General features: G+C 34.3%; 2 protein-coding genes across 2 annotated transcripts; both read left to right on the top strand.

The window, feature by feature from the left end:
* The first annotated feature begins 253 nt into the window (after positions 1 to 253).
* Positions 254 to 1,969, top strand: LOC106309419 (12S seed storage protein CRD-like). The gene is made up of 5 exons (XM_013746443.1): positions 254 to 323; positions 521 to 577; positions 1,211 to 1,377; positions 1,598 to 1,691; positions 1,749 to 1,969. The coding sequence occupies exons 1-5, from the start codon at positions 254 to 256 to the stop codon at positions 1,967 to 1,969; spliced, it is 609 nt and encodes a 202-aa protein (XP_013601897.1).
* Positions 1,970 to 10,525: 8,556 nt separating this feature from the next.
* Positions 10,526 to 14,219, top strand: LOC106312220 (cactin). Its single transcript, XM_013749658.1, has 9 exons — positions 10,526 to 10,621; positions 10,938 to 11,239; positions 11,337 to 11,804; positions 12,169 to 12,264; positions 12,475 to 12,759; positions 12,855 to 13,166; positions 13,256 to 13,432; positions 13,517 to 13,783; positions 13,888 to 14,219. The coding sequence occupies exons 2-9, from the start codon at positions 10,958 to 10,960 to the stop codon at positions 14,005 to 14,007; spliced, it is 2,007 nt and encodes a 668-aa protein (XP_013605112.1). The 5' UTR covers positions 10,526 to 10,621; positions 10,938 to 10,957; the 3' UTR covers positions 14,008 to 14,219.
* The last annotated feature ends 722 nt before the right edge of the window (positions 14,220 to 14,941 follow it).

Raw genomic sequence — 14,941 nt, 5'->3', positions numbered from 1 at the left:
GTATTGTCAAATATATGGTCTCATCCCATTAGAATTTCCATATCTGTTCTCGCGGGATCCATGTATGTCGTGATATGGTTTAATGTGTGTCACACTTGAGTCATAAGTTTTGTCTGAAGCTTGCAACCCATGTGTTTGTTAAATCATGTTTCTTTTTCATCTCTTTTGTAGACTGCTATCAGTGGGTTACAAGCAAGGAGGCAGTACATGAAAATCATTTGGTCTGTAAGAGTGTTGGAGAACGCAGTAATCAATGGAGACAGAAGATAATATTGCTAGAGGACTCCAAGTGAGCCAAGATCGAGCAGAGGAACATCCTCCAGGTGAAGCATAAGAATATTTCTGCAAGACGAGTCAGTGACAAGTATAAGAAACGCTCGAGAGATCTGGAGTGCGGATCCATGCCATGTTCATGTCTAAAAAAGTTCAAGATAGTTATCGGAGGATGAAACTCGGAAAGAAGCTCATATAAAAATAATGCTTGCTTTTTTTTTTTCATTTTTGAACCTCTCAACCACAGCTCATGAAAAAGATCGTAAGGTTATGGCGTTGGCAACTCTTCTTGAAGATGAAAAAGGTATAGAAATGTCTATTACTAAGCTTTAGCAGAAAAAAAACTGAGTAAAATGTTTCGTGTACCTTCATGGATCCTTCAAGACAAGGTTTTCGAGTTCTTATATTGTATTCGGGTTCGTACTTAAACGCTTTTAATCGTTGAGAAAAAATTCATAAACAGAATTCATTAAACTATTTGGATACTAATTGGAAACAAAATTCATAAACAGATTTAAGTGAAATGAAATATTTATACAGTTCAACCAATTAAACACTATAACTAAAAAATATTTTTGTTTATTTTATTCATCACCTTATATATAATTTCTAATAACAAAAAATGGATAGTAAAATTTTTGAAATACGTAAAACAAAACAGTGAATAATTTAAAATGATTTTATAATTGTTTGGCTACTATATTTTTTTTATAATAGATTATAATATTATAAATAAAATAAACATACTAAATATATAATCAATATTTAAATTTAAACAAAAATCTCAGGCGTACCCCGGGCCGACCCTAGTTTGCTTAACGAGTTGTGTATTAGTTAGTGTAAATGATCATGTTTTTAAATTAAACTGTTTTGAAATTATGTATTTATTAAAAATGTTTTTTAATAATATCATTTTACATAACTACCTTTATGGTAGGCATCGAAGAGACGCATTGCACGGCGAGGATTCACGAGAACATAGACGATCCAGAACGTAGCGACTTTTTCAGCACACGAGCTGGCAGAATCAGCACTCTTAACAGCCTCAATCTCCCTGTTCCACGTTTAGTAAGGCTTAACGCCATTAGAGGCGTTCTCTACAGCGTAAGTGTTTGGTTAGGTTCATTAATTCTAGAGTGTTAGTAAGCAATTTTTAAAGTTTTGTTGAATCATATATGTGTTAATTAATGTGATGATATTTCTTGTATTAGTATTCAGGTTACTCATTAGTATGAAAATTATACCATTAGTTTTTTAGTTTTTTTAAGAGTTCTGTTGCCTCATAATATGTGTTAATGTAATGATTTTTTTTTTGTGGAGATAGGGAGGAATGATGTTGCCGCATTGGACCGCAAACGCACACACCGTGCTATACGTTACAGGCGGTCAAGCCAAGATACAAGTAGTTGACGACAACGGTCAGTTCGTGTTCAATGCATAAGTGCAACAAGGAGAGCTTCTTGTGGTTCCACAAGGCTTTGCGGTTGTCAAAACCGCTGGTGAAACAGGGTTCGAGTGGATAGCGTTCAAGACGAACGACAATGCTTACATGAACACACTCAGCGGTGGAACATCGTACTTGAGAGCGGTTCCCGTGGATGTGATCAAAGCGGCGTATGGAGTGACCGAGGAAGAAGCCAAGCGGGTCAAGTTTAGTCAGCAAGAGACAATGTTGGCTATGACACTAAGCTCTTAAGCTTTTGTCTTTGTTTCTTTGATGTCTTTAGATTTTCGAGTTAATGATGTAATAAGAGGGACTTTCACATAAGTTTCAGTGACAAGTATTTTAGTTTATTACTACAAGTGTTGCGAGTAAACAGAAACAACATCATTACATGTATTAAGAAGGACATGGATCCAAAAAAGCACAACATACCAGAAGCCGCTCATGTGCTATGAGAAGGCAATTAGAAAAGAAAACAATCAAAAACTTTACCTGTCCCTTACTTATCCTTCCTGCTCGGTCATATTCAACTTCATTATCAGTATTTTGGTCCAACTTCGACCTTCTCGTGGTCTCCCACAACTTTTTCCTCAGACACTCATGATCCAAGAACCCAATCTAATTTTTCCAAAAACTTCACTTGCTTAACTTCGAGAAAATCTCATGCTTCCATCGCCTTTTCATCAACACTGAAATTCTGTTCAACACAACTTCATTCTCCGCAACCCCCAACCATGATGGTCACCAAAAATGTTTTACATCTCTTGTTGATCATTTTCTCAGGCTGATAATATCATAATGTTAAAACTCCTTTTTTCCTTGAAACACTAGAGTCCCTTCTTCTCGGCTGAAGGTAAGTCGACATTTCCAAAAATTCAAGTTACCCCGATAATGAGCCAACCAATCATTCCAAGAAATACTTTGTATCATTTATATGTAAGATGAATAAGTCATCAAACATGTCCATGTCTCAGCCACGATGGTCACATCTGGAGGTGGCTTGTGACTCTAAGAGCAACTCCATTGATAGTTTCTAGCTTAGGATATCTAAGAGTACATTTATATGTATGTATATATTATATAAGTGTATGTAATTGCGGAGTTCTAATCTTTGCGGAAAACATAGCCCAAAGTATCTGAAACTAGATATTTTGGGTTACGTTTCCCGTAAAGCTTAGAACCCCACAATTACATACACATATATGATATATAAATACATACAAATGTATTTTTAGAACCTCTAGGCTAGAAACCCTGAATGGGGTTGCTCTAACATCTTAGCGCTAGCTACATGGACCATTCTTAGCTCCTATCAAGTACATAATTAGATCTTTAACAACTTCGTGACGGGCAAGACAACACAAGGCCCCAAAGTCCAAGGTGCGGCCTGCGGGTTCCCTACACCCTGACAATAAAAATTCCAAACTTCATCATGGTTTTGGCCTAAAAGCATAATTTAACAGTTTTCGTAAAAAATATAGGATTTACCTGTTTTGTGAAAAAAACGTGACTGTAATTTTGAAGATAATGCGTGATTTTATTATTAAAATGCTATATATATAATAAGAACTAATAAGCCTAATTATGTTTTATATTGAAATGTATTTAAGTATTTGGGTTTTAGATATAAATTTTGCATCCAAACTCTAAATTTTAGATATAAATTTTATTAATTTTATTTATTTATTTTTATATTTAAAAAAAATAGAGGTATGAATTTTTTGGTCAAAATTGATCCTTTCATATCAGAATTTGAAAATATAAATAGCTTAAATTAGACATGTTTCAATTTAGAATTCATCTATAAATGTCTTTCTATTTTTTAAAACACCACTCTTTTTAGTATCGAAGATGAAAGTTGATTTCAAAACTTCTCTTATTGGTTTCTTTATGCTCTCAATTCTTTTGCTCGATTTGTATTTACATTTATATTTTTATTAATATATTATATAATTGTTCCAAATTAAATTTTATTAGATGTTGTATTAATTTATATACCTATATAAATTGAATGTCTAATTATATAATATTGAATTTAATGATTTTTCAAGAATAATCAACGATTTAGAAAGAAGATGTTTAGACATTTAATTCTTTTTTTCCTTTTACAAGTATGTAGAAAACTCTCTAAACATATATTTTACAAAAAAAAAAAAATCTATTTTAAATATGAAAACTAAGATTATGTTTTAATTATCAGGAGAAACGGTGACTGCTCGGAAGAAAAAAAACGTATGTAATAGTATATGGGAAAACAAAAAAGGGAAAATGTATAAGGGATCCATGCGAAGCCCACTGTATCAAAAAGCATGAAAACGCGGTGTGTAAGAGCACCTCCGACAGAAATATCTGGTGGAGTTCTAAACATTTAACAAAAAAAGAAAAAAAATAGTAAAATTAGGAAAGAGAAAAGCAAAAGTTCTTAACTAAAAGCTTTTAGGAAACTGTCTATGTACTAAATGGACATGTGTTAATCTGTGAGGAAAAGTAAATGATTTATTTGATTTTAGAAAAATGAAAAATAAATGAATGATTATAATATTAATATTTTTATTTTATTTTAGAAACTTTGGTGGATTCTGATGGATGGATGTGCTTTAAGTGCATTCCAGCAAAACAACAATATTTCAATGATTCAGATAATAAAATTGACGAAAGAGTCTTATTTCAAAGATTTGAGAAGATATTTTTTTCTTTCAAGTCTCCTATTATTGTATCTAGCATTTATTAATTCTCTATGAAATCCATGTTTATTGGATTAGTAATTTATATAAATTCTCTCAAATTCCAACTTATCAGAAATTTTGGATTTTGTCAATAAAATATATTAAATAGGATTTGGTGGAGAGGGAGGGGGATTGGATGATATTTATAATGGCAAAACAATGAATTGAAATACCACCTTATATGATAGTATTTAAAACTTTTTTTAAAAAATAAAAAAATTACTTTACATTTTTAAAAAGTAAATCAAACTATTTGAAATGAAGAAAAAATAAAAAATTATTTGAAACTTCAATTTTTAAAAGTTATTTATTTATTTTATATATTTCATAAAATGACAAAATATCAATTTATATTAATTTAAAATAAAATTTTATTTTAAATAAGTTTTAAATTTAAAATATTTTTTAAAAAATTAATTTTTTCTTCAAAAAACCTTTAAACTTGTAACAAATCTTTTTCGGATTTACTCAAATCTTGGATTTTCTTGGATTTATTCAAATCTCAAATTCTATCATAATCATTGATTCAATAAGCCCCACAAAGAAAAGAATAAAAAATTTTAAAAAAATTTGCTGGTGTTTTGACTGAATATAAATATAAATAACAAATATATATATGTTTATCTTCCTTTTTTATTTTTTGTACAATTTCTTAAATTAACAAAAAGTTATATTAGAATCAATTGTTAATTTCATCTAAAACTGAAATGAAAAATGGTAAAAACTTGATTTATTTACAGCTTAGAAATCTCACAGTCAAAATAAAATTTCTTTTTTAAAAAAATGCAATATTTTTGTTTTCAACTAAGTTTGAAATTCGTAAAACATCAATTAGACATAAAACGAGGGAGTATAATAATATTACAAAAGGTTACGGTCTCTGTCCGCAACGAACGTCAAAGCTACGCACACACACGCCTTTAGTTCGAGAAAGAAGAAGAGGAGACATTCGAGCATACACTTTGTCGTGGTGCGTTAACTCTCCGTCTACAAGATCCCTCCGTGAACCATATCCGGCGGGTACAAATGCGGAGAATGGCTTCAGTCCTGATAAGATCTGGTTTGCACAAATGAGAGAATGTCAACGATTAATGGACATTCTGGTAAATCCTCATACTCACTTTGATAGACGGGATCGTTAGACTAAAGTCTTCATTTATAAGAATGGTGATGTTTTTAGATTTACGAGTTAATAATGTAATGAGAAGGAACTTTCACGAAAGTTTCACTGACAAAAATTTAATTTATTATTTTACCAAAAAAAAAAATTTTAATTTATTACTACAAGTGTTGCGAGTTAACAGAGAAAACATCATTTCAACAAACACAAACCTTCAGAGGCTTCTTTGCGAGCAATATTGGCCTTCATCAGATCAAGGGCAGCCTCAATTCCAGCAGATCCTGTCAAGTAACTATTGCGAAGGGTTTTTCTAGCAACATTTATAGCCCCATTGATGGTCTTTCCACCAGGATCCCCAAACACTAGTCTGATTGTTAGCATGGATATCTTCTTCATATTTATCTCTTGCAGTATCACCTCCTATACAAAACAAACATATATCAAGAAGGACATGGATCCAAAAAAGCACAACATACCACAGGGTGTTTTTGGCGTAGTAATAATACTATGACTTTATCAAAGAAATGAATAAAACTTTTAATAAATTTGTGCTGGTGTTTTTGGCGTAGTAAGGTGTAATATGTTACTGACATAGAATTAATATGTGTGTCTACCCTTTTTATTTCATTGTACAATTGCTTAAATTCACAAAAATATATTAGAATCAATTGTTAATTTATCTAAAATTGAAATGGAAATGGTAAAAATTTAATTTATTTACAGCTTAGCAATCTCTTTGTCAAAATAAAAAATTTCATTGAGTTTTTTTTTTGTCTTTTAAGATATTTAATATTTTTGTTTTCAACTAAGTTTGAAAGTAAAACATCAATTAAATAAAACGAGGGAGTATAATAACATTACAAAAGGTTACGGTCTCGATGCGCAACGAACGTCAAATCTCCCTTCAACAACGGGATCATGACCGACCAAATCAACAGGAGCTGCATCAGGTTGGGCAGCTTTCTGATCTCACACGTGAAATCTAAGGTTTTGGATCTGTCCGGCTTCATCTTCTTGTGACTTGAGAGCAAGAGACATTAGAGGCAGCTACACTAGATATCAATGGCAATCTGAGTTTTAATATATATATATATATATATATATATATATATACATATTTATATATAATGTATGTTACTGGTAAATTGATGTGTGTGCTTCTTTGTAACCCCAACACTCCATGTTGTAATTTTTTTTTCGTTTCCCGAATCATCTTTGTTAGTGTTACATCTGCTGGTTCACGAGATTTTTCTAATATATTTACAAATGAGGAGAGTTTTATAATCTCTCTTTAAGCCATTCTTACTTTAGGTATTTTTCATTGATGAATATCTTGATGTCACACGAAGCGGCAACGGACTGGAGTCTGATCCTTTCTGGAGACAGAGGAAGCTAACAGAGAGGTTAAACTCTCGCTACATTTTTAAAACCAAACCAACCACAATCATAAAAATGATTCAAATCTCCGGTGTAAACGCGCGGGTTAGTACGAGCCGGTTAGTATAGAACCGGTCAATTTTATGGTACGTACTAAACGAAAATTATTTTGGGATGACTTTCATGACTGTAACAAACTTATACCAAAAAAAGATTTGTATAACGAAAGGAAATATTATATGAAACAATTGTTGTATTATCGCAAATGAAAAATACAAAATCATTTTCTACTACATCGGAAATGGAAAATATAACAACAAACCCCTGACGCTGTCTAAACATTCACAATTGGCTAAATATAAAAGGTCTAACACTTTTGACTTTTTTTTTGTCTTCAGTTAATTACGCATTTTTTAGCTCGAACAAAAATTGACACATTCTTAAGAACGATTCCAAATAGCATAACCTTGATGCTAAAATGAAATTGGCATTGTCTAACGGTCAATCCAAAATGCCTCAGATCATAAGGCTAAACACAATCTTCATATATCTATTGAATTTGCTTATGTGTAATTTATCTTATGTGTCATTCGTATACGAAGTATTGTCAAAAATGTATATAGAAATAACTGATTGTTTTTATATTAACTTCAAAATTATATTTCTACTGACCAAATTGTCATTTCTTGTTTATCTTTCTGTTTTTTTTCTTCTAAATGTGTATTATATAAATTCTGAATCTGTAAATTAATCGAATTTGATTGTTTATATATATATCAAGAAATATTTCAAATAAAGTTAAAAATAATGAAGTAAAATTTTTTATTTATTAAATAAATAAAAACTAGAATTGTGTTTTTTTTGTCAAACTAGATCCTTTTATATCGGATTTTGAAAAGAGACATAGCTTAAATTAGATAAGTTTCAATATGTGATTCATCTATAAATATACGTCTCAGTCTTTATAACTTTTAAAACACAATCATTTCATTAGCTAAAATGAAAAACACGGTTAAACTTTCGCTTATTGGTTTTGTCATGCTCACAGTTCTTCTATTAGGTTTGTATTTACATTTACAACTTCATGAATTTATTATATAATCATTCCAAAATAGATTTTACTTGATGATGTATGTATTTATATACCTATATAAATTGAATGTCTAATTATATAATAGTGTGTTTAATGATTTTTCAAGAATAATAAATGATTTAGAAAGAAGAACTTTAAACATATAGTTCTTTTTTTATAAGTATGCAGAAAACTCTCTAAAAATATGTTTGTTTTACAAAAAAAAATATCAGTTTTTATTTTAAATATGAAACTAAAGTTACGTTTTAATTATTATAATAACAGGAGAAACGGTGATTGCTCAGAAAAGAAAACCATGTTATTCACAAGAGCCAGACAAAACATGTGAAGTCAATCGCTGCAAAGCCAACTGTGTCAAAAAACATAAGAAAATACTGGCTTTTACCTCGTGCATTAAAGAAAATAACGGAAATATGTATTGCCGATGTCAATATCCTTGCCCTCCCTAATTTTTTTTATCTACACCAAAACTCAAATAATATTTATAATAATACTATGACTTTATCAAAGAAATGAATAAAACTTTTAATAAATTTGTGCTGGTGTTTTTGGCGTAGTAAGGTGTATTATGTTACTGACAAATAATTAATATGTGCGTCTTCCCTTTTTATTTTTTTTGCACAATTTGCGTAAATTCACAAAAGAATATATTAGAATCAATTGTTAATTTCATCTCAAATTGAAATGAAAATGGTAAAAACTTAATTCATTGACAGGTTAGCAATCTCACAGTCAAAAAAAAAAAAATTCATTGAGTTTTTTTTTTCTTTTAAGATATTGAATATTTTTGTTTTCAACTAAGTTTGAAAGTAAAACATCAATTAAATAAAACGAGGGAATATAATAACATTACAAAAGGTTATGGTCTCAATGCGCAACGAACGTCAAATCTCCCTTCAACAACGGGATCAGGACCGACCAAATCAACAGGAGCTGCATCAGGTTGGACAGCTTTCTGATCACACGTGAAATCTAAGGTTTTGGATCCGTCTGACTTCATCTTCTTGTGATTTGAGAGCAAGAAACGCTAGAGGGAGCTACACTACTAGATCAATGGCAATCTTGAAGATGCATTCTGCTGAGATGATTTGTATCAATTCGTGAAGTACTACAAGAGATAGTACATGCGTGTGTCATGAAGATAGAGCTGAATGGGAGTTCGGGTTTTGTGATGTGTGTGGGCTTGCTGAGATTGGAAAAGGAAAGAGGATATGTGCTTGAAGACATATGGACGTTTTCCATAAAGCAAAACGGAGTTTGCTTGAAGATGATGTTTTCCATAAAGAAAATGGAAAGTTACCTTATGTGTATTTGGAAGACTTGAAGAGCAAGTTGAAGACTTGGAGAGCGAGTTAAATACATGGAGAGCAAGTTCTAGTCTGCTATATAAGAAGGGGACGTGCCTTATGAGAAAGCGAGACCTCAGAGAAGAGAGAGAGGAGTTTCCTTGGTGTGTGTTACTGCTTGATGTCGAAGGACATTCTGAAGCATTGTCTGATGGAGTCCGATGTGGACTTAGTTTGGTGGCGTTGGAGTTGGCGCTTTGTGTGGTGGAGTTAGCTATAGTGTGTAGCTCGTGGTGAGCCGTGTGTGTGCTTGGGGGATCAAGCTGTCACTGGTGTGCGTTGGGTGCTGACATACTTGGTGAAGTACTTCTGAGAAGTGGAAGATTGAAGCCTAGATTCAGGGGGAGTTTAGCAAAGGCGGTTTCATTGAAGAGATCTGTGAAGATTGCAGCTGTAGAAGGCAGTGAGCTCTGGTGAGCCGGATGAGATCTATGCATGCGTGCTTTATTCCTAATCATTGTAGATTGCTACTTAGAAAAAATTGGTAAACACTAGTGTGTGTTGTATAGAAATTGTAGGTTGCTCCTTATTCTAAGTCAATGAAATCTGGACGAGGTCTCGGGGATATAGGAAATAACCCCGTTAACAAACTTTGTGTCTTTTTACTTTCTGCACTTGTTTTCCGTCGCCTCATCTGCACTAACAAATCTGATTTATTATGTATTACACAGATAATATAATTTATGTTACTGGTAAATTGATTTGTGTGATTCTTTGTAACCCCAACCCTCCTTGTTGTAATATTTTTCTTTTCCTTTCCCTGATATATAATCTTTGTTAGTGTTACATCTGCTGGTTCACGAGATTTTTAATTTAAATATATTTACAAATGAGTAGACTTTCTAAGCCATTCTTCCTTTAGGTATTTTCACTGACGAATATCTTGATGTCACACGAAGCTGCAAAGGACTGGAGTCTGATCCTGTCCGGAGACAGAGGAAGCTAACAGAGACGTTAAACAACTCTCACTAAAATTTTAAACCAAACCAACCACAATCATAAAAAGGATTGTGTAAATGCCGGGTTAGTCCGAGCCGACTTATCCTTAACCGGAGGGCGATAATTTAATTGAACCGACACACGAATGACGAAAATACCCCCATACCAAAAAAAAAAAAAATCAACCCTATTTATTGTAGCAACGTCGGTTCGATGCAGTTATCGGGGGAGGAGAAGTCTCTCCACCGTCGCGCAGACGCCGCATTCACACGCCACTGATTCCAGATCTCCGTCTCCAACTAGGTATGCTATTCTTTTACTGCTGGTGGTGTTAATAAGGAGCTTCCTTCTCTTTTTCGTTCCAGCCAAATCGTGTGGTCTTCTGGATTAGGTTTCTGAGGAAGAGTGTTTCTGCTTTGGTTGGCTTATTATGCATCAATCTCTCGTCATCAATCAACGCCTAGCTTTTGATTTCAATTGTTATCATCGGAATTGGTTAATTAGCTCTGAATGTTTAGATGGAGAATGTTCGTCTAGGGTTTAGAGGGAGGGACTCTCTTTTGTTTATTATTGCAATGCTAAGGGGTTTAGGAAACTGATTAATTATATTTTTTGACAGCGTGGTTAAATTTTCAAAGTATGGGATCTCATGGTAAGAGTAGGAGTGGGAAGCAGAAGAAGAAGAAGCGGAGAGATGAATCAGAGTCTGAGTCAGAGTCTTATTCTGACGGTTCTGATGATTTGTCTCCGCCCAGGAGAAGGAAGGGAAGCAGCAGCAGTAGTCGAAGTCGACGCCGTCGTTCGAGTGATGATGATTCCTCTGATAGCGATGGTGGACGGAAGAGTAAGAAGAGAACTTCCTCTAAGAAGCCCTCTGAGGAAGAAATCAAGGAGTATCTTGCCAAAAAGGCTCAGAAGAAGGTTTTTTTTTCTTGTTATATGTTGTTACTTGGTTTGCGTCCTTTGCATGTGTTGGAGCGTTTTGCTAACTTTATGCTATCTGTTTAATTCTTTGTAGGCATTACGTGCAGCAAAGAAGCTGAAGACTCAGTCTGTGTCTGGCTACTCCAACGATTCAAACCCTTTTGGGGATTCCAATCTCACCGAGACGTTTGTGTGGCGGAAGAAGATTGAAAAAGATGTTCACCATGGAGTACCCTTGGACGAATTTTCCGTCAAAGCTGAGAAGAGGAGACGTGGGGAAAGGATGACGGAGGTTGAAAAGGTTAAGAAGAGGAGAGAAGAGAGAGCTGTGGAGAAAGCTCGACACGAGGAAGAAATGGCATTGCTGGCTAGAGAACGTGCTCGAGCTGAGTTTCAAGATTGGGAGAAGAAGGAGGAAGAGTTCCATTTCGATCAAAGCAAGGTGAGGTCGGAGATCAGACTGCGTGAAGGACGGCTGAAGCCTATCGACGTCCTCTGCAAGCACTTGGATGGTTCAGATGATATGGATATCGAGCTCAGTGAACCTTACATGGTTTTCAAGGTACTTACAAAGCTTATGCTAGATTGTCAATCCATATTGTGATTAAGCATTTTTCAGTTAGGTCTTTTCTTCCGTGGTCCTTGTTCAGTTCCATGACATTTTCAGTCTTTGGAACTAGTTAGTTTGTGGGGGGAGAGAAAAAGCTTGAGATTAGATAAGTTACTCTGCAAGTGGAAGCCATTAGCAATTTAGATACGATACTGGATGATTTGGTTTGGAGATCGAGAGTGTAGATCTCTCGTTAAGTCTCTGATTGAGTAGTTGTCATTTTTTGGTGAACAATGAGAGTTCACTGTTTTTTTTCTTCAGATTGTTGTGATGCTTTTTTAATAAAGTAGACGTACTCATGACATGTATGATGCAGGGACTCAATGTTAAAGATATGGAAGAGCTTCGGGATGATATCAAAATGTATCTAGATTCGGATCGGGCAACTCCAACACGCGTACAGTATTGGGAGGTATTTTTCTTCAACGAGTCCTTTTTTTTCTTGCATTCAAGGTGATTCATGCGTTGCGTGTATGGAATTTTGATATCTTTTAATGGACCCTCGTGTTGTCTCCTTTTGATAGTTGATTAGCACAATAGCATTCTTTCTTTGTTTCATGCTGTTACATGTATACATGCATGCGAGTAAACATGTCTGCTTAATACCTTTGAAATTTTCCAGGCGCTTATTGTCGTATGCGATTGGGAGCTAGCTGAAGCTCGTAAAAGGGATGCCTTGGATCGAGCTAGAGTTAGAGGGGAGGAGCCTCCTGCAGAATTGCTTGCTCAAGAGAGGGGACTACACGCTGGTGTTGAAGCTGACGTGAGGAAACTTCTTGATGGGAAGACCCACTCGGAGCTTCTAGAACTGCAGTTGGACATCGAGTCCCAGCTGCGGTCTGGGTCCGCGAAAGTAGTAGAGTATTGGGAAGCGGTTCTAAAACGCCTCGATATATACAAGGCAAAGGTATTTGCTCGTGGATGATCTTGTGGTGTTATATTTTATTAAACAAACGATTTGTTTTTTTGCATACTCACTGACTATCTTGATGCTCTCAATAGGCTTGCTTGAAGGAAATACACGCTGAGATGCTCAGGAGGCATCTACATCGCCTCGAGCAACTTTCAGAGGGTGATGAAGAAGATGTTGAAGTTAATCGTCGCTTAGCACCTGTGATGGAAGAAAACGAGGAGGAGGAGATAAACGATACAAATCTTTCAGATGCTGAAGAAGCCTTCTCTCCGGAGCCTATAATGGAGGAAGAAGAAGAAGCTGATGTGGAAGCAGAAGCGGCTGGTTCGTTTTCGCCAGAGCTCATGCACGGTGATGATCGTGAAGAAGCAATCGATCCCGAGGAAGACAAGAAGCTACTGGTACATTTTAACTATTCCTACAATCATCTTTTTACCCATGAATTGTTTGCTTTTTTCTGACCTATAAAAATGATTCATGGCTATAACAGGAAATGAAACGGATGGTTGTGATGGAGAAACAGAAGAAGCGGATCAAAGAAGCTATGGACTCAAAACCAGCACCAGTAGAAGATAACTTTAAGGTTAAAGCAATGAAAGCAATGGGAGCAATGGAGGAAGGTGATGCTGTATTTGGCTCTAACGCTGAAGTGAACCTTGATTCTGAGGTAGCTATATTTGCTATTTAATCTTCTCTAATCCCTTTCTTCTCAGAGTGGAAATATTGAAAAAAAAACTTCATCTCCTTATAGGTATACTGGTGGCATGACAAGTACCGGCCAAGAAAACCGAAGTACTTCAACAGAGTTCACACGGGGTACGAGTGGAACAAGTATAACCAAACGCACTATGATCACGACAACCCGCCTCCAAAGATCGTTCAAGGGTACAAGTTCAACATCTTCTACCCGGATTTGGTAGACAAGATCAAGGCTCCCATTTACACTATAGAAAAAGATGGGACAAGCTCTGAAACTTGTATGATCCGGTTCCATGCTGGCCCTCCTTATGAAGACATTGTAAGTACTCAACACCATTCATTACCTCTGGTTTTGTTTCATCATCACATACATCTCTGTGTTATTGTGGTGTTGATCAATATGTTTTTTTTTTGTTTTTGCAGGCGTTCCGGATTGTGAATAAAGAATGGGAGTATTCTCACAAGAAGGGGTTCAAATGCACGTTTGAGCGTGGGATTCTGCATTTGTACATCAACTTTAAGCGACATCGTTACAGGCGATAAACTGATCGGAGTTTGGCCGGAGAAGCCGAAGTTGGCAGTTGTAATACTTTGGCTGGTGTTTTATTAAACTTTGTTTGTAACAAATGGGCAAATACAGTATTATGTTGGACTGTTTTCATTTAAAAATGATTATCGAACATAACAGAGTAGAACATCAGTTTTGTCAATGTGACAAGTTCGAAATCTTAAATGTGACGATCATTTGAACAAAATCTTGAGTTGGTGAATGTGTGATTACTATTTAGGGTGAAATATCAGTTTACGTGGAGAAATTTGGTGTATGCATGAATATGAGTTGTGTCGTAAAATTGTTTAGGTTGAGATTTCAACATCTTATAAAAAGATTATGTTGGTATCAGACTCAAGTAGTGGAGTAAAAGATATAATCTTGCTTTTCGTTTCTTTTTCATCTCCTTTCGGTGTCTCTTTTTCTCCAAACTGGCTGGTTCGGAGCGACACACGATTACAGTAAACTGTACTTAGTTGAAGACAAATAGATGCAACTGCATTATTCCCTATCAATGTAATTTCATAGAACAAAGAAAATAAATAAAAGCAGCAAGGAATATTAGATTTCTAGTGTTTTGAGAAACGAAATATCAAAATATAGGATGTATTTAACTTTAACAGAAAAATAAATGAGGGAAAATAAATTAGTATATTAACTCAATGGTAACCAAAAGCTAGTTTTTTTTGGTAAAATAACCAAAAGCTAGTTTTTACTCTCTTTTTTTACCTACAAAGATTAGTATGACAAAAAAAAACATTTACTTCTGTTTTTTTAAATGATTAAAATTTAACAATGATATCGTTTCAAATCTTAGTTGACAGACATCACAGTTACATGACATGTCAATAAATCTTTTTTTTTTTTTTTGAAACTAATAAATCTTTATTTTCATCTTTAATTAATGAAATTCTGTCTGCCGACAAA

This window comes from Brassica oleracea, chromosome C8 (assembly GCF_000695525.1).
Source record: "Brassica oleracea var. oleracea cultivar TO1000 chromosome C8, BOL, whole genome shotgun sequence".
NCBI lineage: Eukaryota > Viridiplantae > Streptophyta > Magnoliopsida > Brassicales > Brassicaceae > Brassica > Brassica oleracea.
This window is presented reverse-complemented; position numbering and strand designations above follow the sequence as displayed.